General features: G+C 34.9%; 2 protein-coding genes, 1 long non-coding RNA gene and 2 pseudogenes across 11 annotated transcripts; 4 read left to right on the top strand and 1 right to left on the bottom strand.

Annotated features, from left to right (window-relative positions):
• Positions 1-173: 173 nt before the first annotated feature.
• On the bottom strand, positions 174-6,798 carry LOC127256384 (uncharacterized). 9 transcript variants are annotated; one of them, XM_051282372.1, is made up of 11 exons: positions 6,511-6,640; positions 5,404-5,606; positions 4,146-4,282; positions 3,946-3,990; positions 3,804-3,857; positions 3,054-3,158; positions 2,764-2,970; positions 2,365-2,450; positions 838-1,838; positions 523-759; positions 174-441 (listed from the first exon to the last, which is right to left on the bottom strand). In XM_051282372.1, exons 2-10 carry the CDS (start codon positions 5,582-5,584, stop codon positions 545-547), a joined length of 2,031 nt encoding a protein of 676 aa, XP_051138329.1. In that variant the 5' UTR covers positions 5,585-5,606; positions 6,511-6,640; the 3' UTR covers positions 174-441; positions 523-544. The 9 variants fall into 9 exon arrangements, with proteins under 9 accessions (XP_051138329.1, XP_051138320.1, XP_051138327.1 ...); XM_051282363.1 differs by adding an exon at positions 6,731-6,798 and having other exon boundaries at positions 175-759; XM_051282370.1 differs by adding an exon at positions 6,731-6,750 and having other exon boundaries at positions 175-759; positions 6,596-6,640.
• An 8,629-nt stretch (positions 6,799-15,427) lies between these two features.
• LOC127256127 (probable NADH dehydrogenase [ubiquinone] 1 alpha subcomplex subunit 12) lies at positions 15,428-17,349 on the top strand. Its single transcript, XM_051281970.1, has 5 exons — positions 15,428-15,595; positions 15,951-15,977; positions 16,236-16,327; positions 16,664-16,773; positions 16,857-17,349. Exons 1-5 carry the CDS (start codon positions 15,507-15,509, stop codon positions 17,010-17,012), a joined length of 474 nt encoding a protein of 157 aa, XP_051137927.1. The 5' UTR covers positions 15,428-15,506; the 3' UTR covers positions 17,013-17,349.
• A 153-nt stretch (positions 17,350-17,502) lies between these two features.
• Positions 17,503-20,111, top strand: LOC127256128 (D-xylose-proton symporter-like 2; annotated as a pseudogene).
• On the top strand, positions 19,928-20,520 carry LOC127256130 (uncharacterized; annotated as a pseudogene).
• A 711-nt stretch (positions 20,521-21,231) lies between these two features.
• Positions 21,232-22,082, top strand: LOC127256131 (uncharacterized). Its single transcript, XR_007839763.1, has 4 exons — positions 21,232-21,559; positions 21,630-21,724; positions 21,884-21,935; positions 22,006-22,082. It is a non-coding gene; the product is annotated as an uncharacterized LOC127256131 (long non-coding RNA).
• Positions 22,083-22,158: the final 76 nt, after the last annotated feature.

A 22,158-nucleotide genomic window follows, 5' to 3' on the forward strand; every position in this document is an offset into this window, starting at 1 on the left:
TAAAAATAATATCCTAAAATTTTTTCACACAATTATTATATTGTAGATTACAATAAAGTGTAAAAACAAATGTCAAAACACAATTTGTCAATAATAAAAAAGAAAAAATCGGAAATAATGCGATGAGTGAACTTGTAATCGTAAAAGTAATAAATTTAAAACCTTCTTACGCTAAACGATGTATACCATAAATAACAAAAGGCAAGCCAAACCAAGCAAAACTCAAGCAAGAAAGAAATCTTAGAAAACCAAAGTCATCCCAAATATTTCAATACGAAATCCAAATCCTCGACATCGCTACCACAATATATATATTGAAGCTTTGTCGTTCCAAAACGAGGGTGTCCTAAAACCAAGACTCCATTTTTTTTCTTTTGAATATATATAGATATAGATATAGGTATTATAGGGAGAGAAGACCACCGGGTAAAACTGGAACCTCTGAAGCAAGATCAAGATCAACAATGGCCATAGCCAAAAAGAATCATTAATCATCATCATATTATCACTACTACTTCTTACCTCCTCCTCCTTGTTTCTTCATTCATTCCATCGCCGCCGATCGCCGCTGCTGTTTCGGAACGTATTTGATCTTCGACTTCTTCTCCGGCTTTTTTCTCGACTTGGCCGCCCCTTGATTCTCCCCATTGTCGAGAACCGCAGCATCTTCTTTCTCAGGATACCCCGTCGGGTTCAGATCAGATCCGGACGGGTCGAGGACCAACACCAAGTGGTCCGACGCGAGAGCTTCCTTATACCCTGGAAAGCGCAAAAACCATCGAGTCATAAAAATTACGAATAACCGAACAAATGGAATATAAATGCAACAACGCATACTCTGTTCGAGAAACTCGAGCGCAGCGCTGCTTGAGTACGGGACGACGATAGCTCCAGAGCCATTGCCGTCGCAGGGGATTGAGGGTCGATTATTAGCATCGACGACGACATCGTCCTTGGTGGATTGCAACTGCACGGATGCTTCAGTAGACACAATTCGGTCGTCGGCTTTTCCCGGCGCAGGCAGACTTTTAGTTTCGCCGCCGCGACTGACGGGCCTCCAAAGCATTTGTCGAGTGCCGGACTGCGGCTTGGATAGCTTTTCCGGAGCTTTTTTCTTTCCGGGGACAGCAAGTTCCGCGCCGCCGCTTGTATTATCTCCGGTTGCATCGGGGGAACGATTGCGCGGCTCGGGAGAAGTTTTGATTGTGACGGGAATAGATCCGATCAGCACCTCGCAGTTGCTTTCATCCTTCCCGCGGCTGTTCTCGGCCGGCGCTGGCGGCGGCTTCAAGCCGTTGGCATCGCTGTCGGGTTCGATCTTTTTAGTCCAAACTTTGGTCCCGTTCGACGTGCTCTGGGTGCTCGTCGGATTGAATTTTTGCGCACCGTCGGGTTTCGAAGATTGATGATTCTGTTTCGAACGAACTGCATGCCAGCCGCTCTTTTGATTCTTGGGACCATGCCAGCGACCCGTTGCCGGATGATGTCGAGGACCTTTAGCATCCGCCGTCTGGTATTCGTTGGTTCGGGCATCATCATTGTTGAAATGTTCGACGGCGGAGCTGACCTGCGGCTCGATATCTTTTTCCGGTTCTTGGGTTTGCGGCGGCTCGAATTCGGGGACGGCATCCGGGTTTGTTTGGACATCTGGTGAAGGCAAACTGGAATCGGAGGAAGATGAAGGGATAGAGGCTTCCAGTGGAGCTGGCCTATCGGCTGCGGCGTCGGCAGCGACGTCTGAGTCTGAATCTCGATCCGGTGCATCGAATTGCTCCCTCACTCTCTGTTCTTTCTGAAGAAGCTTTTTCTGTCTCTTCTTCGCCAAAATTGCGGCTTGCCTGGAAAGATTACAGAATAAGCATAAACACGATGAATATAGACTCATCCCGGAAAATTTGTTAAAGATCAAATCACATCAACATAGCCTCTTCCATGAAAGTCCTGAATAGCGAAAAATGTTAACAAACTCTGAACCGAATTTTAAGCTAACGAATGTCTACAAATACATTCATATATATTTGCAGAGTCTAGGATTATGTTCGACAATCTCAGGTTTCACGCCATGATGACAGCAAGTCGAACGAGTAAACGTTTATAAACAGTTAGATTGAAGCCTTTATCGAAAGCCAAACTAATTGCATAAAATAATAAAGTCCAAACAGGATAAAATAGTAAGGAACACAAAATAACAAAGAAATCGAATGAGAAATTTGTATCATAGTGAAACAAATCAAGGTGAAAGACGTAAAGGGCATAATTGCACTACACAAGAAAAACAACACCATGTACAGCTTAACAATAACCACATTCCACTTGATAACCGACACCAATTTCGAAAACATTATAAGACTAAAAGCAACCAACCTTTTCTGTGCAGCTTCTTCCTCCTCGACAAGCAGCTTGTGACATCTCAGAGCCTCGGCATCTTTGTCAGCTATCCATGCCTTCACCTGGTTTTAACAGAAGAAGCTTAAAATGAGGCGTAACCTATTCCAAACAGGGCATCGAAATAAAAGAACAGAAGCAATTAAAAAAGATACTTCTCAATCAAATTACCACCCCTTGATTCATGTACAAGATAGGGTGTCACTGAAAATATTGATTCCAGTGATAATAGATTCCAAACGAACCTCGGGTCTTTAAAAGAAAATCGCAGGTTCACAATACACATTTACCTATTGCTTCTTACCACAATAGATGAACATGGATGCTCGTAATTAGTTTAGATATTGAAAAAGGAAAAATGAAAAATTAAGTGAATACCAATTGTTGTTCAAAGAGGAAGCTGCAGGTAGCAATTAGATTCTTCAACTCCAGGCTATTTTTAGCAGTTTCTCCATCGAAGACATACTTTTGCACCGAGTCGGCTGTTCCAGCACATAAAAATGTTTTCTCACTAGCATCATCAAGGATACTAAACAATTCATGCGAGGATATTGGCAATCTGGCCGGTTTAGCTTGAATTATATCCTGTCAACAAATGAAGATTCTGGTAAATAGATTTGATGAGGCAATCGTATACTTCACAGGAATGAGCAATGATCCCTCGTTACCAGTAGTGTAGCGCCAGCCCTCACGTAAACTTGAGGAAGAGTCCAAACTGCGGGCTTACGAAGAGTAGATGCCAATGCCCTTATTACAGACGATCCAGGAATTTCCTGTGAGCAATATATATATATATATATATAATATTTGACTAAGCACTTATTATGAAAGAAAAGGAATTAAAGAAAATAAGTGATTATAAAAAGGGGGGAACAACAAACTTGATTCAGCATTTTATGACGAATACAGTGGAGTTTGCTTAATTCAAATGCAAAATCAAATAGTACATCATTCGGCTAAAAGATGTAAGATAACAAACAGAACACTATATAATCTGGAAACTCTTGGAAGGTCCGATCCTTAATCATGCACAAACTTTTCCAAAACTTCATTTAATAAACACCACCAATGCAGGGCACAAACAATTGAGTAAAATAAATATCATTTAGATGCATAGCATACTTTGGAAATGATTTTAAAATTTGCTACAGAAACATTTCTCCTTATAAGGCAAAGATAGTTTTTGATTCACATGAATTGGGAAAAAAAAAAAAAACAAAGAAGAAATCCTACCCTGAACATCCTCTTAAGGAGAATGTCGAGAATAAGAAGAATAATTACATGTTTTTTATTAAACACACCCAATAAGAATAATTTAGTTTCTCAAACATTGGATATTGATTCTTCCAGGGTCTCTGTGTGCAAGTTCAAGAATAATTACATGTTTATATATATATATATACACACACAAGCAATACCTTTAACATCACATTGTCAAATGACACGACTTCTTTTGCCTCCTCCAGCGACAACTGAACATTCACAACAGCACTATCAGTATGAAGTATAATGGAGAAAGAACAAATGAAAATACAACTATATAGCAGGACAACTAACTACCTTATCCCAATATGCAGCCAGCAAGTCCCAATCCTTTCGAGATTCCTACACAGTGCAAGCAAAAAAAAGCAATATTTGAGAATATAACATATTGTTGCCAAATATCCTCACATAACAGCAAAAACAAGAAGTAACATATTGGATATGTTGAAGCTACTGATAGTTTGATTCAGGAAATGGAGCTAAGATGCTATGATGACCTTTTTGACATTTAATGATCTTCGATGCACTCTACTGTGTCTCCGGTAGTTAATTGGGGAACAAAATTCCCGAGAACACTTCTCACACTTTTGCATTTGAACTTTCAGAGGAGTCAACAAAGGCCAGCCAGGTAAATCTGCAGGAAAAAAAAATGAATAGATCAGCACATACTAAGTGAACTTCCAAGATTTATTACAGATTTAGACATTTCAGGAAAGCAAGTAGCAAAATAGAAAATAAGAAAACCGGATGAATATGTCTATAATACACAACCACAGGCAATAGGCATATATTGATCATGCTTGTATGTCTGTGGTACATAGTGAAAACAGCATTAATTATGTCCTAAAATCAGTAATCGCAAAAAACATCAAAATCTACAGGTTTAAAAGGACATGTACACAACACCGACACAATCTATGCAATATCCAAATAGCATAAAAATAGAAGAAACATGTTAAATCTAAAGAAAAAGGTTAACAGAACCTCTTCGAAAGGCCAGTTTAGTAAAAAATTCTCCTCTATCTAATTTAAATATCTGGCAACCTGTGTCGATGCCAGATATCAGTGAGAGGCTGCAAACAAGATATCGACTTCTATTCCGATGCTTGCGACCTCACGGATGAGATCCATTTTGTTCTCCATGTTTTTCAATTGATGGTTTTTAGGTCACCAATTATGTTTGGTGTTCGATTTCTACAATGTGCGGAGGTGTTGACGGCGTGAAAATTGAGGTGAGAAAATTAAAAAAAAAATACATGGTAAGCAATAAATGTTAGTTAAGAGTACCGTACTCCATTCATATGGGCCGCAAAAGTAGGAGCATTATTCAACGGCCCAATTACCAATGAAATGTAAATATTTCGGGGGAAAAAATGGATAAAACAAAACAAAACAGAACGAAATATCCAGCCACATCTACACGTATTCATTGTTGTATTAGGTGTAACAATGTAGTTAGATACTCGACTATATTATGTGACAAGTTTATAGAATACTTTGGGTTGTGATGGTTTGTGTTTTCATATTTTCACTATGTAATCGACTGTGAAACCTTGAACTCCAAACAAAATATCACATTCAAAACATACTTTCCAATGAAAAGAAATTTAAATTTAAATTCAAAACACATACAAACACAATGCTCCAATGCATTATAAAAGCCATTTTCTTGCCACAGGCCACAATGCATATCAATGGATCTTGTCAAGACTAGCGGTGGATTATATTCATTTGAAAATAAAGATAATTACGCACCTGGTTGATCTAAAGCTTGAAGAAGCTGCATCCACTGTGCTGTACTATCTCCTGCCCTCATAAAAGGGAGAAGAGGCTCCGTTGTAATAGCTTGTCTGATGAAATTATCTAACAGATCACTCCCTCCTTCTGGTTTTGTTGCATTTGACGCTTCGAGATCACCAATCTTGGCAACAGGCATCTAGCTTCCAAGCACACTGATACTACAAAATCAAATCTCAGATCTTAAAATAGGAACTTGCTCAAAGGGATACGAAGAAAATGCCAATTAAACCTCTTCTGACTTTCAACAGAAATAAAATAAAATAAACTAGCTCGAGCATTTAAGTTCCACTTGACACCAACCAAAATTAACATTTGAGTCGCATTTCAAGCCACCTGTCACGAGTATTATGAAATCGAACACGTGGATATAAGCTATAAAAGTAAATTCCAACGGAAATATAAATATACGAAAGCTAAGCCCTTTTCTTTTTGCTTTTAGACTTAAAAACGAGAATTGATATATAACCTCTTCGAGGCTACTACCGGTTTGCGTAGGATGCCTAATTTTCCACAATCTCAAGTAATAGCTTATGTAATTTAACATGTTGAAGTGTAGGCAAATTAATTTCCTCAAAAAAGTAAAAACCTGTTGCCCACTTTTTCATTGTAGCAATTCCCATATGCTTCAGCCATGGATAAACCATAAACACCAAACTGTGCCAAACTGCCAATTCATTCTTTAATGCACCCTACATTCACACAACAGGAACGCAATAGAACTAAACTACAAATTTATTTTGAAATAATAGAAACAAAGACTGACTAGAGTTGACACTAAACCTAGATACTAGTTTAGATCCGATTCACGTCGGCATTAAATCTCAAAAACCTAAAAGAAACACACAATCAAAGCGCGAATCAATAAAGACAATGGCAGAATAACACAGACTTCAATTAAAGAAAGCACGCACATCCAAATCAACGAGGGAAAAAATAAAATCGAAAGCTCACACACACAGTGACAAAATTCTTCTTGGGTCAATTTAAATCGCCGCGGCGCAATAGACACCGAATTAACGAAACTATAACCAAATGGAAAAAACATAAGAAAGAAAAACACACTAGGCCACAGTCTTCATCAGTTCGTATGATCCACCATCGCCATGTGACCTACAGGTCATAAATACTGTGAAAAGGCCACACGTACCACTGACCGGAGAGATCGCCGCCGATACAAAAACGATTACGCCCGCTGCAAAAGAACATGAAAATTGTCGATCAAACACAGCGACAAAACTGAAACGGAATGGAGAGTGGATTTGGAATGAGAAATCTGCGAAACCTTTTCCGGAGAGAAAGCGACGGAACAAATTCGGAAAAGAAGAAAATTATTTATAAAGCAAATAAAAACTATCCGAAGAAAACACCGTATTTATATATGAAAATTAACGAATAAAAATAAATGGAAATTAAAATTATTTTCGAGCACGAGCAAGTAAAGCACTGTTGAATCTTGAAAGTATAGAGAAATTGTTTTCAATTTTTTTTTTTTTTTTAAAAGAAAATTCATAAATAAATTCAACGACAGGTCTTTGTTGATGAATATAATTATAATAATATACAAGTAATATGATAGAAGCTTCTAGAATTGGGAAAACATTTTATTTAATTAATGCTTGGTTTTGTTACCTTTTATAATTTTAATTATATCATTTTAAGAAAAAAAAATAAAATGTTTGTTTGATTGTAATTTTAAATTAATTTGAAATAAATTATTGATTTTTTTAATTTTTTTAAATATTATTTTAATGTGGTATTTTATGATAGAAAAATAATATATATTTATTAAATATTGTATTGTTGGATAAATAGTATTGATTTAGATTTGAAATTGTAAATATATATATATATTGATTTAGATTTGAAATATTGTGTTATAAAAATATATCCCTCCGTTCTGTATTTATAATAAAAATGATAACTTCTATTTTTTAGATTAAAATTTTAAAAATTAATTAATCTAATTAAAATTAAAAAATTATAAATTTAAATTTTTAAAATAAAATTAAAGTATATAACTTCATTTAAAAAAAAAAAGGTAACATGATAAAGTGGAACAAACAAAAATAAAGGTAGATAAATGGGATGATAAAGTGGAACAAACAAAAATAAAGGTAGATAAATGGGATAGATGAAATAATATATATTGTATATTTATAAAAATATAGTATATATTTATATGATAAAAAAATATATTATATTTTTTTAATAATATTTATAGAAAATGTTCCACATAAAACACAAATCAAACAAGTCTATACTCCTATTTCATAAATCTTATTTAAAAAAATAGGATAATAATCATATTTTCTTGATAGATTTATAAGATTGATAAAGTTATAATTTTTTAGTTTTAAAACAGATGACTTATTTTTCATTTTAGTATATTTTAAGATTGATAAATCGTTTTAATTTTTATAAATTTATTAATATTAAATATTTATAAAAAATATAAATCAATTTAATTAAAATTTAATATTTATAAGACTAACTCAAAAACTATTTACTTTTATCTCTATTATTTACAAATATTTTTATTTATAATTAAAATTATATATTATTTATAAAACTAATTTATATTAATTATAAATAAATAAATATTTATATTATATAAAAATAAAATGATATTCATATTCTATATTATTATATTTTATTGAAATATAATATTAAAAATATTTAAATATATATATATATTTTTTTAACTACATATTAATGGTATCATTTATATACAAGTAATAAAATAAAATAATAAATTATTATTTTAAATTTATTAATTTTTAATTTTCACTATCTAAATAACCATTTTTTTTAAAACGATAACCATTTTATATTATGAAGATGATATTTTAAGCAATAAATTTTAACTTTTATTTATCTAATCAATTTATTTAGGTTCAGTTTGATTGTAAGTTTGAATTTAAATTTTGAATCAAAATAATTATTTATTTATATAAAATAAACATTAATATGATATTTTTAATAGTATAAAATGAATTTTAATTTAATATAAATAATAAAAACGACAAGTGTGTTCTTTTTGCAAAATAAACACACAATTACAGGAAAATAATAAATTACTAATATATTATATATATATATTCATTATTTTTATATTATTTACATATTTTTTATATATCATATATAAAAATTATTTCACAAAATAGAATGTGTTTTTTCATTTAAAAAGAATTGATTAATTTTTACTATTAATTATTTACTGCCTCCTGTTCCCCCCCTCCCCCGAAAGTCAAATTTATTGATTTTTAAATATTAATTATTATATAAAAAATTGTAAAATAATGTTAAAATTTTTAGAGAGTAATGCAAGCCAAACAAACCCTTTATAGTTTGCTATTAATAATGTTATATAAAATGCAAAATAAAAAATTATATATTGTGCATTATTGTTAAAATGCATATTCGATGTAATATTTTTGTAGAATAACGTAATATTATATGTAAATGAAATTTTATATATTATGGAGAAAAGTTTGTCATCATAATATTAATAATTAAAAACAATGGGTTGCTTACTTGTTTTTTATTTTCGATTTTACTATTTTAATTTTTTTTTCTTTTAAAAATATTAAATTAAACATCTATTTTTTTTTATTATATTACACTAAAATTAAATTTTACATTCAAAACATCAAGTTAATACATATATTTATAGCATAACAAACAAGTATTTTAATTCAAAATTTTACTATTTAAAATCAAAACTCAAAACTAAAATTTTACAAATAAACATACCCAATATTTATTATTATTTTTATAATTTTCACTAAAAATACATTCTTTTTTTTTTTTGTTAAAAATAAAAAAATAAATCTTATTATTAACAAAAATAAATAGATAAATTATATAACACAATGCTCATTGTGTTACTGCATTAAATCCCTTGTTAGCGTAAAGTTTGTATGAAATACCCACTTTGTTTAAAATTGATATTTTGTTTTAAATGAAAACCTAAATTATGCAATTTTTATACAAGTAAAAAATATAAAATATATCAAATATTTTTTTAATAAAATGAATAAATAAATAATTGATTAATACCCACAAGAGATTTCAAGTAATTAATAAAACACATGGTATTTTGTACAATTTTACTGAAACATAATAAAATATTATATAATTTACCCAAAATAAATTAAACACGCAAGTGATTTGATGATTTTAAAATTTTGAATTAAAATATTTCATTCATTCACGATTCATTTTCTATTTTTAATAAATGTATTCATCTTAAACATATTTAACTGTAAATAAATTTAATTAAATTTAGAATCTACTATGTTAAAATATAGGCGATACAAATACAAAGACTCGATAAGGATAAGATCAAATTTAAGTACAAATCTATTAAATATAAAACCTAATATTTAAAATATTTCAATATACTCAAAACCTTTTTGTTTATATATCTCTCGTCAATAAACAAATTTTTTTATTTATCTATATTTAAAACTTCTAATTTTTTTTATAAAATTAGTTTTAAATTAATTACAAACAAATATTTATCACTTCTAATAATAATAATACTCTCTCCGTCCCATAACTATGTATCAATTTGTTTTGTGCGCAGAGTTTTAGAAATATTAATATTATATTAGGATGTAGTAGGAATAAAGTATAAATGACTAAAATAACTTTATTAATATTGTGTGATATAAAAGTAGTGACATTTGTGTAATATATTGTAAGTTGTAAGAGTATTTGTAATGTTAGGTGGATAGTACAATTATAAAAAAATAAATAAATTAATATATTATATGACAGACTAAAATGAAAAATTGATAATTTGTTATAGGACGAAGGGAGTAATAATAACAAAAATGATAATAATATTTTTAAAAATTCATCAAAATTTATGTTTATCACAACAAATTTTATATTTTATAATTTTTTCATAACTTTTCATTCACTTTGAAAATGTATGGATAATTGAATATTATATTAAGTTTTAAAGTATATGGATGATAGAATACTGTAAAATTTTAAAAGAGTTTTAAAAATTTAAATTAAAAATCTACACAATTTAAATGAATATTTATAGATTTTAAATACTTTTAGTTTTGATTGTTTCCTTTTTGGTACATGGGAACATAGATAAAGAAATGAAAATATTTCAATTTATTTTGTGTGATTAAGACATAAAATTCAAAATAAATTATTATTATTTTTTCTATTATTTAATTTATATATGATTCAAATCTTATAAAATATTACATATATATAAACTATTATTAAAATAAATTATAAAATAAAAAATATAACAAAAAAAGTACATTTTTTTTAAATCTAATTTATCATTGTTTAGTAATTTTTTTATTTTATTTTTCTATTTTTTCTACTAAGGTTGTGTTTGGTAAAGATAAATGAGGCAAGAGAAATTGAAATTGTATTATTTATGTTGTATGTTTGAGTAAAAAAATTTGAACTTAAGAAATAAATCATTTCTATTTCTCTCTCATGTGCAGAGAAATGGAGAGAAATGATGTTGTATTATATATATTTTTTATATTTTAAAATTTTTTGTACTATTTAATTTTTATAATTTTTTAAAAATTAATTATTTCAATTTTACAAAAAAACAAATTTTATTTATTGTTAAAGTATTTAATTTTTACGATGTTTTAAAAAATTGTACTAAAATATAATGTTAAAAATTATCGTATTATAATAATTTATAATTTTTTTTAAAAAAAAAACTCACCAAAAATATTTTTTACAAATTCTCATTAGTTAAAACTCTTTTTTTTTTATCCGGTTAATCATTTATTTTTCATAAATTCTTGTTTTGTTAAAACTCTTATATTTTTTATTTTTTTTATTTTTAATTCTCTTTTTAGCAAACAAGAGAATGAATTATTATTCTCTATTCAAATTCATTTTTCTCCGATTCCATTATTTACTCTTATTTATCTCTCTGCAATTCATGTATCAAACGCCCCTAATTGTAATTTTTATATATATATATATACTAGAACACGCTCTTGCGCGGTATACCGTGCGACTATTCTATAATGTAATGTAGTGAAACATTATTTATTTGAAATATAAACTGTAAAACAAAAATGTAATCGAATTATTTGCGCTCAGGTCGGTGGGTCAGGTCGTTTGGTTTGGTCGGTTGGTCTGGTCGGTTGGTTAGCGGTCGGATAGGCAGGTCGGAAGGTCCTCAGTCGGTTGGTCTGGTCGGTTGGTTCTCGGCCGGATGATCAGGTCGGTTGGTTAGCGAATGGATGGGCAGGTCGGAAGGTCCTCGGTCGGTTGGTCTGGTCGGTTGGTCCTCGGTCGGATGGTTAGCGGTCGGACAGACAGGTCTGATGGTCACCAGATCGGACAGACAGGTCTGATGGTCTGCGGTCGGATAAAGTAGGTTGGCTGGTCTGCGGTCGAATAGGCAAGTCATCTGGTCCGCAGGTGGATAGACAGGTTGCTTGGTGGGTGCGGCCAAGGAGTCTTTTGGTCTAGCGATTGGTCTCTGGATTGGTCGGTTGGGCTATTTGAGTTCTGGAACTGGTGGAGGCGTTTGGCGAGGCGGTTGATGTAACCGACCAGACGACGTTTCAAAATGTTTCGTCTTGGGCGGTTGACGGCGGTTGCTGGCGACGGTTCCAAAACGTCTTTTCAAGCCAGTACAAAGGTAGGGTAAGAGCTAAATTGTCATTTTCGAAATGAGGGGCATGATAGACTTTTCAAGTGACAAATCCATACAATCTCGTGTATAACAACATACAAGTTTTAATACCCAAATCAACTAATACATAAGGTCTTGTTACGTACAAAAATAATAATAATAATAATAATAATGGTAGCAGTGTCTTGAAGGAAGGTAGGACCCGAAGTCGGGTAGAAAAGTAGAAAAATTTGCGCTCAGGTCGGTTGGTCAGGTCGGGAGGTCCTCAAGATGGAAAGTCATCAGGAAGGAAAGTCCTCAAGTCGGTTAGTCAGGTCGGTTGGTTAGCGGGTCGGAAAATTTGTAGGTCTGATGGTCAGTAGGTCGGACAGACAGGTCTGATGGTCAGCAGGTCGGACAGACAAGTCGGAAGGTCTGCGGTCGGATAGTCAGGTCGGTTGGTTAGCGGGTCGGATGGTCCATAGGTCGGAAAGTCTGCAGGTCTGATGGTCAGCAGGTCGGACAGACAGGTTTGATGGTCAGCAGGTCGGACAGACAGGTGCGATGGTCAGCAGGTCGGACAAACAAGTCTGATGGTCTGCGGTCGGATAAAGTAGGTCGGCTGGTCTAGCAATTGGTCTCTTGAATGGTCGGTCGGGCCAGTTGAGTTCTGGAACTGGTGGAAACGTTTGGCGAGACGGTGCAAGACACGTGTCAATAAAGGAGGAATTAGTGGGCAGTTGATGTAACCGACCAGACGATGTTTCAAAGCGTTTCGTCTTGGGTGGTTGACGGCGGTTGCTGGCGACGGTTCCAAAACGTCTATTCAAGTAATATTTAAGGATTTAGATTTTTTATTTTCAAGCATCTTCAATCAACTTCAACAAAGCAAAGTCAGATTTGGGGATCACCACTTTAAATTTTCAGCATTTTAATTTTCCAATCAATTTCCTTTTATGTACCGTACAGTGTTTAGAGATTCCTAACCTCAGACGCTAAAAAATCAAATTTAAGGTGTTACGTACAAAAATAATAATAATAATAAAAATAATGGTAGCAGGGTCTTGAACGAAGGTAGGACCCGAAGTCGGGCAGAAAAGTAGAAAAATTTGCGCTCAGGTCGGTTGGTCAGGTTGGAAAGTCCTCAGGTCGGGAGGTCCTCAAGACGGAAAGTGGTCAGGTCGGGAAGTCCTCGGGTCGGGACGTCCTCAGGTCGGGAGTTCCTCAAGACGGAAAGTGGTCAGGTCGGGAAGTCCTCAGGTCGGGAGGTCGTCAAGGCGAAAAGTGGTCAGGTCGGGAAGTCCTTAGGTCGGGAAGTCCTCAGGTCGGGAGGTCCTCAAGACGGAAAGTGGTCAGGTCGGGAAGTCCTTAGGTCGGTAAGTCCTCAGGTCGGGAGGTCGTCAAGACGAAAAGTGGTCAGGTCGGAAAGTCTGCAGGTCTAATGGTCAGCAGGTCGGACAGACGGATGGTCAGCAGGTCGGACAGACAGGTCTGATGGTCAGCAGGTCGGATAAAGTAGGTCGGCTGGTCTAGCAATTGGTCTCTGGAATGGTCGGTCGGGCAAGTTGAGTTTGGGAACTGGTGGAAGCGTTTGGCGAGACGGTGCAAGACACGTGTCAATAAAGGAGGAATTAGAGATTCCTAATCTCAGACGCTAATTAATCAAATTTTTTAAGGATATTTTCCATATATTTGAATTTTACTTTTTGTCTGTTGAAAAAATACATCAACACTTTATTTTCATATTTTATTTTTTATTGTTGAAAAATTGCATCAACAACAATAAAAAATAAAATAGAGGAGAATATAGATGAAATGTTTGAGATAAGAAGGGTGACCCTGCATCTCTTTATGAGTTTTGAAATATAAAAAATAGCAAGGATATTTTAACTTTGATAATTGTTACGCACAAATAATAATAATAATAATAATAATAATAATAATAATAAGGATAGCAGGATCTTAAAGGAAGATAGACACGAAGTCGGGTGGAAAAGGAAAAAAAAATTGCGTTCAGGTCGGTTGGTCAGGTCGGTTGGTCCTCGGTCGGATGGTCAGGTGCGTTGGTTAGCAGTCAGATAGGCAGGTCGGAAGATCCTCGGTCGGTTGGTCTGGTCGGTTGGTCCTCGGTCTGATGATCAGGTCGGTTGGTTAGCTGTCGGATTGGCAGGTCGGAAGGTCCTCGGTCAGTTGGTATGGTCGGTCGGTCCTCGGTCAGATAGTTAGCGGTCGGACAGACAGGTCTGATGGTCAGCAGGTCGGACAGACAGGTCTGATGGTCTGCGGTCGGATAAAGTAGGTCGGCTGGTCTGCGGTCGGATAGGCAAGTCAGCTGGTCCGCAGGCGGATAGACAGGTCGCTTGGTTGGTGCGGCCAAGAAGTCTTTTGGTGTAGCGATTGGTCTCTGGATTGGTCGGTTGGGCTATTTGAGTTCTGGAACTGGTTGAGGCATTTGGCGAGGCGGTTGATGTAACCGACCAGACGATGTTTCAAAACGTTTCGTCTTGGGCGGTTGACGGTGGTTGCTGGCGACGGTTCCAAAACGTCTTTTCAAGCCAGTACAAAGGTAGATTAAGGGCTAAATTGTCATTTTCGAAATGAGGGGTTGGATAGACTTTTCAAGTGGCAGATCCGTACAATCTCGTCTTTTCAAGCCAGTACAAAGATAGGTTAAGGACTAAATTGTCATTTTCGAAATGAGGGGCAGGATAGACTTTTCAAGTGGCAGATCCGTACAAACTCGTGTTTATAAGATATAATATAAAATATAATATATATTTCTCAATGAATTATCTAAACAAAAAATAAATTATTAAATTATTTTTCTCTACATGTTTTTTTTGTTTATAGGTGTGTTTGTTTGGGGGTTTGGATTTTGGATTGGGATTTGAATAGTAAAAATTTTGAATTTGAATAGTTGTATGATGTGATATAAATAGGGTTTGATGTGATGTTTTGAATGTAAAATTGATTTTTAGTATAATATAAAAAATGAAAAATAGGTGTTTGATTTGATGTTTGGAGGGGGGAAAGAATTGGATGAATAGTGGAAATCCTCCAAAATCCTTCAAACAAACACACCCTTTATAGATTTTCAAGTATTTTTATTGTTTACCAAATATTATTTTCTAAAAGAAATTCAATGAAATATATATTTTTTATTTTTTAATATATTAAATATTAATTTTAAATTCTAAATTTCATATTAATAAATATTAATATCACATCGTGTAATTACTCATATTAAAATTTTTATAATTCTAATACAAATTCAAAAAACAAATCCGCAGACATAGACCCTACACACTGATTGTACAACATCGATCTTTGCCTTATTATAAATACTAAACCGAGCCAATATTCTATAAGCTAATCGGCTCAGGACGTTGTCTGATAATCTCGTTGTGGCAGCTCGGTGGCGCGGGGAGGAGCAATGGCGTCCGTGGTACGAAGCGCGATGAAATCCGTCCGAGAAAAGGGTATCGGAGGGTTCTTCCGCGATCTCAGAGAGGAAGGATATTTGTTAGTCTTCACCTTCTTATCTTCTTCGTCACGTTTTCAAATCTTTCCCGGATCTTAAAATCTCGAAATATAACGGTTTGAAGTGTTTATTATATGAAAAGGGATATCGATGGATTGTTGCCAATGATATTCGTTTCTCCGTATTCTGTTTATTTGAGTTAGAAAGGATTTTCGTTTAACTGTATTTAGGTTTTAGGGTTCGTAGTAAGCGACAGTAATTTACGAAACGTGGTTTTCAGTTTTATCCAATTATTTTTATTGTGATGAAACGCTATTTAACTTTTTTGCCATTTTGTTCGTTAATGAGGTTTTCTATTTATTTATTTTTTTCCGTTTCTTCTTCTTCCACAAGCAGGTCCGCTCTACTGGATGGAAATCTCATGTAAGTAGAACTCTGCCAAGCTATCTTGATGGACCTTTATTAGATAGCAAAATGTATAAGCAGTTTGCTCCAATTACAGTGTTCAAATAGTTAAATCGATCCTGGGTAATTGAAATCTTTTACCTGCCCCTCTTCATCTTATGTGTATATATTTTTTTGATTGTGTACCAATTATGTATATTTGTTTTAGGTTTTTCTCTTTTATTGATGTTCCAACTGCTACTGAATGAAACCCACCCCATATTATAATTAATCAAGGCAAACAAAGATACACAACATAGGTGCGAGACTTGTGGGTGTTGACAAATTCGGCAACAAGTACTACGAGAAATTAGGGGACACTCAATATGGTCAGTGGTGCTTTTCATATTTCTGAATAGGCTTCATGAATCATTTCTGTCGTGCCTCCTTTCTTATATGTTTGAGATCCGTTAAATTGCTTGGATGATATCACCATTCAATGTTTAAAACCTTGTTCATAATTCTTCTTCAGTGCTGAACTACTGAGCACATACTGTATACACCTTTGGTCCTTCAAAGCTCGGCTGCCGGGCAATCTTTGAGTGGGCTTCCTGCCCCCTATGTATTTCGATCTTGAGAATTTCCCATCAAAGTCCATGCCCGAGCATTTTGATGCAATGAACTTAGTGGTGCATAATGCCGCTCATTTTGTTACTCAATTGTAGGGCGACACAGGTGGGTGGAATATGCTTCAAAGAACCGCTACAATGCTTCTCAGGTTCCACCAGAGTGGCACGGTTGGCTGCATTTTATAACTGACCATACGGGGGATGAGGTAGGCTAAAACCTTGTGGGCTGGGTTTATGTCGGCAATTGTACTATTAGTAATGGTCTAACTGTGCATTTGATATGGTGCAGCTGCTGTTGTTGAAGCCAAAGAGGTATGGGGTTGAACACAGAGAGAACTTTTCTGGAGAGGGAGATGAATATGTATATCACTCAAAAGGACATACCCTTAATCCCGGGCAAAGAGACTGGACAAGATATGAATCCTGGCAGCCCAAGAAGGCCTGACTGCACTGCACTGCACTGATGAGAGCTGGAAAATAGCTCTCTTTCCCCTTTTCCCGTTGTTATATGAATAAATCTAATGGACCCTGTCTGTTTCTAAACCCCGTGATTCAACGAGTGCGTGGGGTTTCTGTTTTTTGTTTAATTATCTTTGATGGAGCTGTATGGGATATCCCCCAATATTATTTGTCATCATGTTGTTTTCCATAAGTGCTACCGGCTTGTTGAAGGTAATAATGAAGAAGTGGGCTTCGGGTAGTTGTTTAGGATAAGCTTTGCTGGATATTGGGTCTCACTAACTGCCTTAGACCGGGAATAAAGATGCATTCTTCTCTTGTCATTTGTGACGTGTTTTAGTACTGATATATTGTTTCTCAACTGTTCAACAACCAGCCATCATATATGAATTCTGACTACTTGGTGCATTATATGGTGCATTGATCGGTTCACTTTTGGCATTTAATGTTGCAGACTTTTTGGATAAGTTTAATATCTAAATGCAGACTTGGTTACAACTTACAGTTTGGTCATCTTATACTCTTGTGCTTTCTTTTTTCTTTGTTCTTTTTTGCTTGACACTGCAGGAAGGAGGAGGGAACTGATATTTTCATCTTCAATGTATCTCATTGGAGCTCTAGTAACAGCTGTGGCGCCAAATTTTGTGATCTTGGTGATAGGACGTTTTGTCTTTGGTATAGGAATTGGATTGGTAAGAATTCATATTTGCTTCATTGTAACCACATGTTTGCTGTCAGTTTATTATTATTATTATTTGGACATTATCTGCTTATGGATTTGTGCGAGCACTAGTTGTGTTTGAGAACAATTGTGTTTACTTTCACAGGCCATGCATGCTGCTCCTATGTACATCGCAGAAACAGCTCCAAGTCGTATACGAGGGCAGCTAATTTCACTTAAAGAATTTTTATAGTTATTGGAATGCTAGTAAGTATGCCTTTACATATAAGGAAAAAATAAAAAAGCCCACTCATTTCTCTGCAAGCCCATCTATCCATTTTAAGATGGTATTAATGACACAAGCCCATCTATCCATTTTAAGATGGTATTAATGACATAAGTATTGCATTTACCATTGATTAATTGACACACGCACTCATAAATACAACTCAAATGCTAAAGCATGAGATGTTCCCTTGTAGCTTGGATATATAGCGGGTAGCCTTTTGGTGGAGGTAGTAGCGGGTTGGCGGTATATGTATGGAGTTAGTTCTCCTCTATCCCTCATAATGGGAATTGGGATGTGGTGGCTTCCTCCATCCCCTAGATGGATTCTTCTTAGAGCCATACAGGGGAGGGGAAGGGTGAGATGCTGGTTTTGAGGGAGACTGCCATATCTAGCTTATGTAGACTAAGAGGTGAAGCTATCGGTGATTCAGCTTATCAGAAAGTGGATGAGATTATGTCTGAGCTCTCTTATTTGCAAGAGGAGGAAGAAGCATCAATAACAGAGTTGTTCGAGGGTAAATGCTTGAAAGCACTTACAATTGGTGGTGGCCTTGTCCTATTTCAACAGGTATTTTTCTTTGTTGTCTCGCCCTAAAGTTCCATAGTGTGAAAAAGGAATTGTGAATATAATGATTATAACCTCCAACCCGACATACTTTGTTTTGTAGATTACTGGGCAACCAAGTGTATTGTACTATGCTGCAACTATTTTTCAGGTATATTTCTAAATCATTGAGAAGGTCAAGTTATCCCTGTATTTAAAATGCCATGGGTTTTCCTTACTCTATTCTATTCTAAGTATTCAACAAATATAGAGTGCAGGATTTTCTGCAGCATCGGATGCAAGTAAGGTCTCAATTCTACTTGGTTTCTTGAAGGTGAGGTGGTGGAGTCATTCTCATTTTATTTTTTTTTTCTTTCTCCAGTGGATAACATTCTTATAGTTTGATGTTCCTTTCTTTCCTCTTGGCCTCCCCATGTTCTTCTGTTGCATCCAATGTGGGCAAGCATTGCATTCAATTCTCACAGTTGACCCATATAGATCTGTGCCTGTTATCTTTTACAGTTGCAGTTAATGCAGCTCTAACATACTCCCTGTCTTTGTTGATGTAGCTGGTCATGACAGGGGTTGCTGTTCTGGTGGTGGATAGACTAGGGGGGAGGCCTCTCCTGCTTGGCGGTGTCTCTGGAATTGTAAGTCCCAGTTTGTTAATGTGGCAGTTCATATATTGTGTGTGTGTATGAAGTAAAGTTTGTAATATGCTATAGTTGCACTTGGATCATATGGGCAGGTATTATCACTGTTTCTCTTGGGGTCTTACTAAACAAAAACTGGGAGAGGTGGCTGTGTGGTGAGAGATTAGATGAATTATAATTGCAACTGTGATGGGGTTGTGGGTGGGGGCTGGTGCGGTGTTGTTGGTGTTTGGGGGCATCGCAGTGGCGTCCCTCCCTCGTCTTCATCTTCTGCGTTGTCCCAGAGACCAAGGGGCTTAGTTTGGAGGAAATTGAGGCCAAACTCCTCTAGGCGTTAGGCTTTAAGCACTGTATAATTGAATGAAGGAATAAGTTTGGGAGTATGGTTAGGAGCCGAGCAGAGCAAAATGGATGGCTGGATGGATGGATGGAGCCTGGAGGGCATTGCTTTGGAATAAATTCAAACATGAGGTGGTCTCGTCTGGTCTTCTCTCAGGTATCCATCCGCATCTCTCTATTAATAATGTACTTAAGAAAAACAAGCAGACATTTTTATAGTATATATATATTTTTTATAATTAGAAAATAATTGTATAATTTTTTGTTAAATAAAAAATTTAAAATATTTTCAAAAGAAAAAGAAAAGAAAGTGAAGCATAATTAATAATTTGGTAAGAAACGATTTTTATTTCCATTTATATATATATATATATATCTATCGCGTATGTCCCAGCCAAAATTGCTTTTCGTGTTGAGAGGAGGCAGATTGTATCAGGGTTTTGAGCCAGGCATGGCGAAATTCAACGTCGTACAGAAGCGGCGCTGATCGCAAGAGGATGGTACACGGCGACTCCATCACCGGCAAGCTGCACCAGAAGCCCCAACCGCACTCCGTCTCCGGCAAGCGTCGACGGAAGCTGCTCAAGAAATGGCGCCGGGTTTGTATTGTCTACGCGCAGCGCATCATATGTGGCGATTTACTACTCTTAAACTCTCCCTCTCTTTCTCTCTCAAAAACAGGAACAAAAAGAGGCCGTGGAGAAGGGCTTAATTACGATGGAGGATGTGGAGATGGCCCTGCTGATGGTATGCTCTATGCTTCCTGCCGATGGTAGTTGCGTCTTGAGAGATTAGATTAGATTAGATTATTACATGAATTTTAATTTTAATGTTATCTTGACCTAATTTCTTGGATGAATTTTCAATTTTCTTGATGAATTTTCATTAGGGTTTCTTTGTTTCTTTCTTTCTTTGGAAATTAGCTTACCATTCGCCTTGTGTTATTTGTCTCATGTGAAGACGAGATTCAATTCCTAGTTGTTTCAATTGTGGATAATGAGTTTTTAACTGTCGTCTTTCTTTCGTTGATGCGTGCGTGTATGCTTATAGTGATGTGTTCTTCGGCTTGAATCTTAGTGCTGTATGCTTATGCATGGTATGTATGTACAAGATGGATAGGATAAGTGGGTGTTATTCGTTGAGATGAAAATAAAAATAAAAATGAAAATGCTAATGCTGCAGTCAACCGAGATAGATAGATCACCAATCAGCAATATGTATGTATGTATGTAATTGAAGTGGGATGGATGGCTAATGGGTTATTGAAGTCGAGTGTGAGTGTGACATGCAGCAGCAGCAAGCAATCCAGTGAATGTCAATATGCTGCTGTTGGTATTTACTACCATCTATCCATTTGTTTTTATGTGTTCTTCGTTCCCTCCTCAACCAATCATCGCCTACGCAGTTGTAAACTCGTCTCGTTCTAGAGCCAGTCTGTCTATCAGTACGTCCGTATATGCCCTGCCCTGCTCTGCTCTGCCCTGTCTTGTCACCCCATCCAAGCAAACCGACAGTACGCAGGCTGGGGATGCAACACCTTCTCCTTTCCCTACTTGTCCGCATTTAGCATTAGCATTAATTTTACGGATATGTATGCTTAGATTTTCATACAAAATTTAATATTTACTTTCAATCGAATATTAACAATCTCATTTTTGTATTATGTTTAGGTAAGTGGACATTCCGGGACCGACGATGATGCATGAAATCATTTCAGATGCACTCGGGTGAGGGATCACGGAGGATTGCGCGAGGGAAGCGGAATGGATTTTCTCGACGGGACCAAAAAAAGGGGGAAATTCGAAACTTTTACTCTTACTGTTTTTGTATATTGGCATTGCATTTATTTTTAAGCTTTCTCGCATTTAGCATTAGCATTACTTTTACGTCCCGGGACATGCATGCTTAGATTTTCATAAAAAATTTCGTACGGATTATTAATCGTATACTGACTATCTTGTTTTTTTTTTTATTTTGTGTAGGTAAGCAATTGTGGATATTTCGGGGCGGACGAGGTTGCATTCGACCCATATTACGAACAAACGGCGGTAAGTTCTTTTTATTAAATTTTCGATTTTCAAATGTCTATATGCTTATATTAATTTGAAATTATTTCAGATGCATTCGAGAATCGCGGAGAATTGCGCGAGGGAAATATAATGGATTTTCTCGACCGCACCAAAAAATGGAAAATTCCGAAACTTTTACTTTTGGTATTTTTGTAAATTTGCATTGTATTCATTTTAAAGCTTTGATGCATTTAGCATTAACATTAATTTTACGTCCCGGATATGTATGTTTAGATTTTCCTAAAAAAATTTATACAAATTATTAATTGCATATTAACAATCCTGCTTCCGTATTCTGTGTAGGTAAGCGATCGCGGGGGCCGATGCATTTGATCCATATTAAGAACAAACGGCGGTATGTTCTTTAAATTTAATTTTCTACTCTCAAATGTCTATATACTTATATTTATTTGAAATTTTTTCAGATGCATTCCGGAGCACGGAGGACTGCACTAGAAAAACAGAATGGATTAATAAATATTATCATTTATTTATTTATTTATATTATATAAAATTTAATTATCTACAAAATAATATTCATATTAAATATATATTATTGAGATATAATATTAAAATAT

This window comes from Andrographis paniculata, unplaced genomic scaffold, assembly GCF_009805555.1.
Source record: "Andrographis paniculata isolate CXL003 unplaced genomic scaffold, ASM980555v1 Contig55END, whole genome shotgun sequence".
Taxonomy (NCBI): Eukaryota; Viridiplantae; Streptophyta; class Magnoliopsida; order Lamiales; family Acanthaceae; genus Andrographis; species Andrographis paniculata.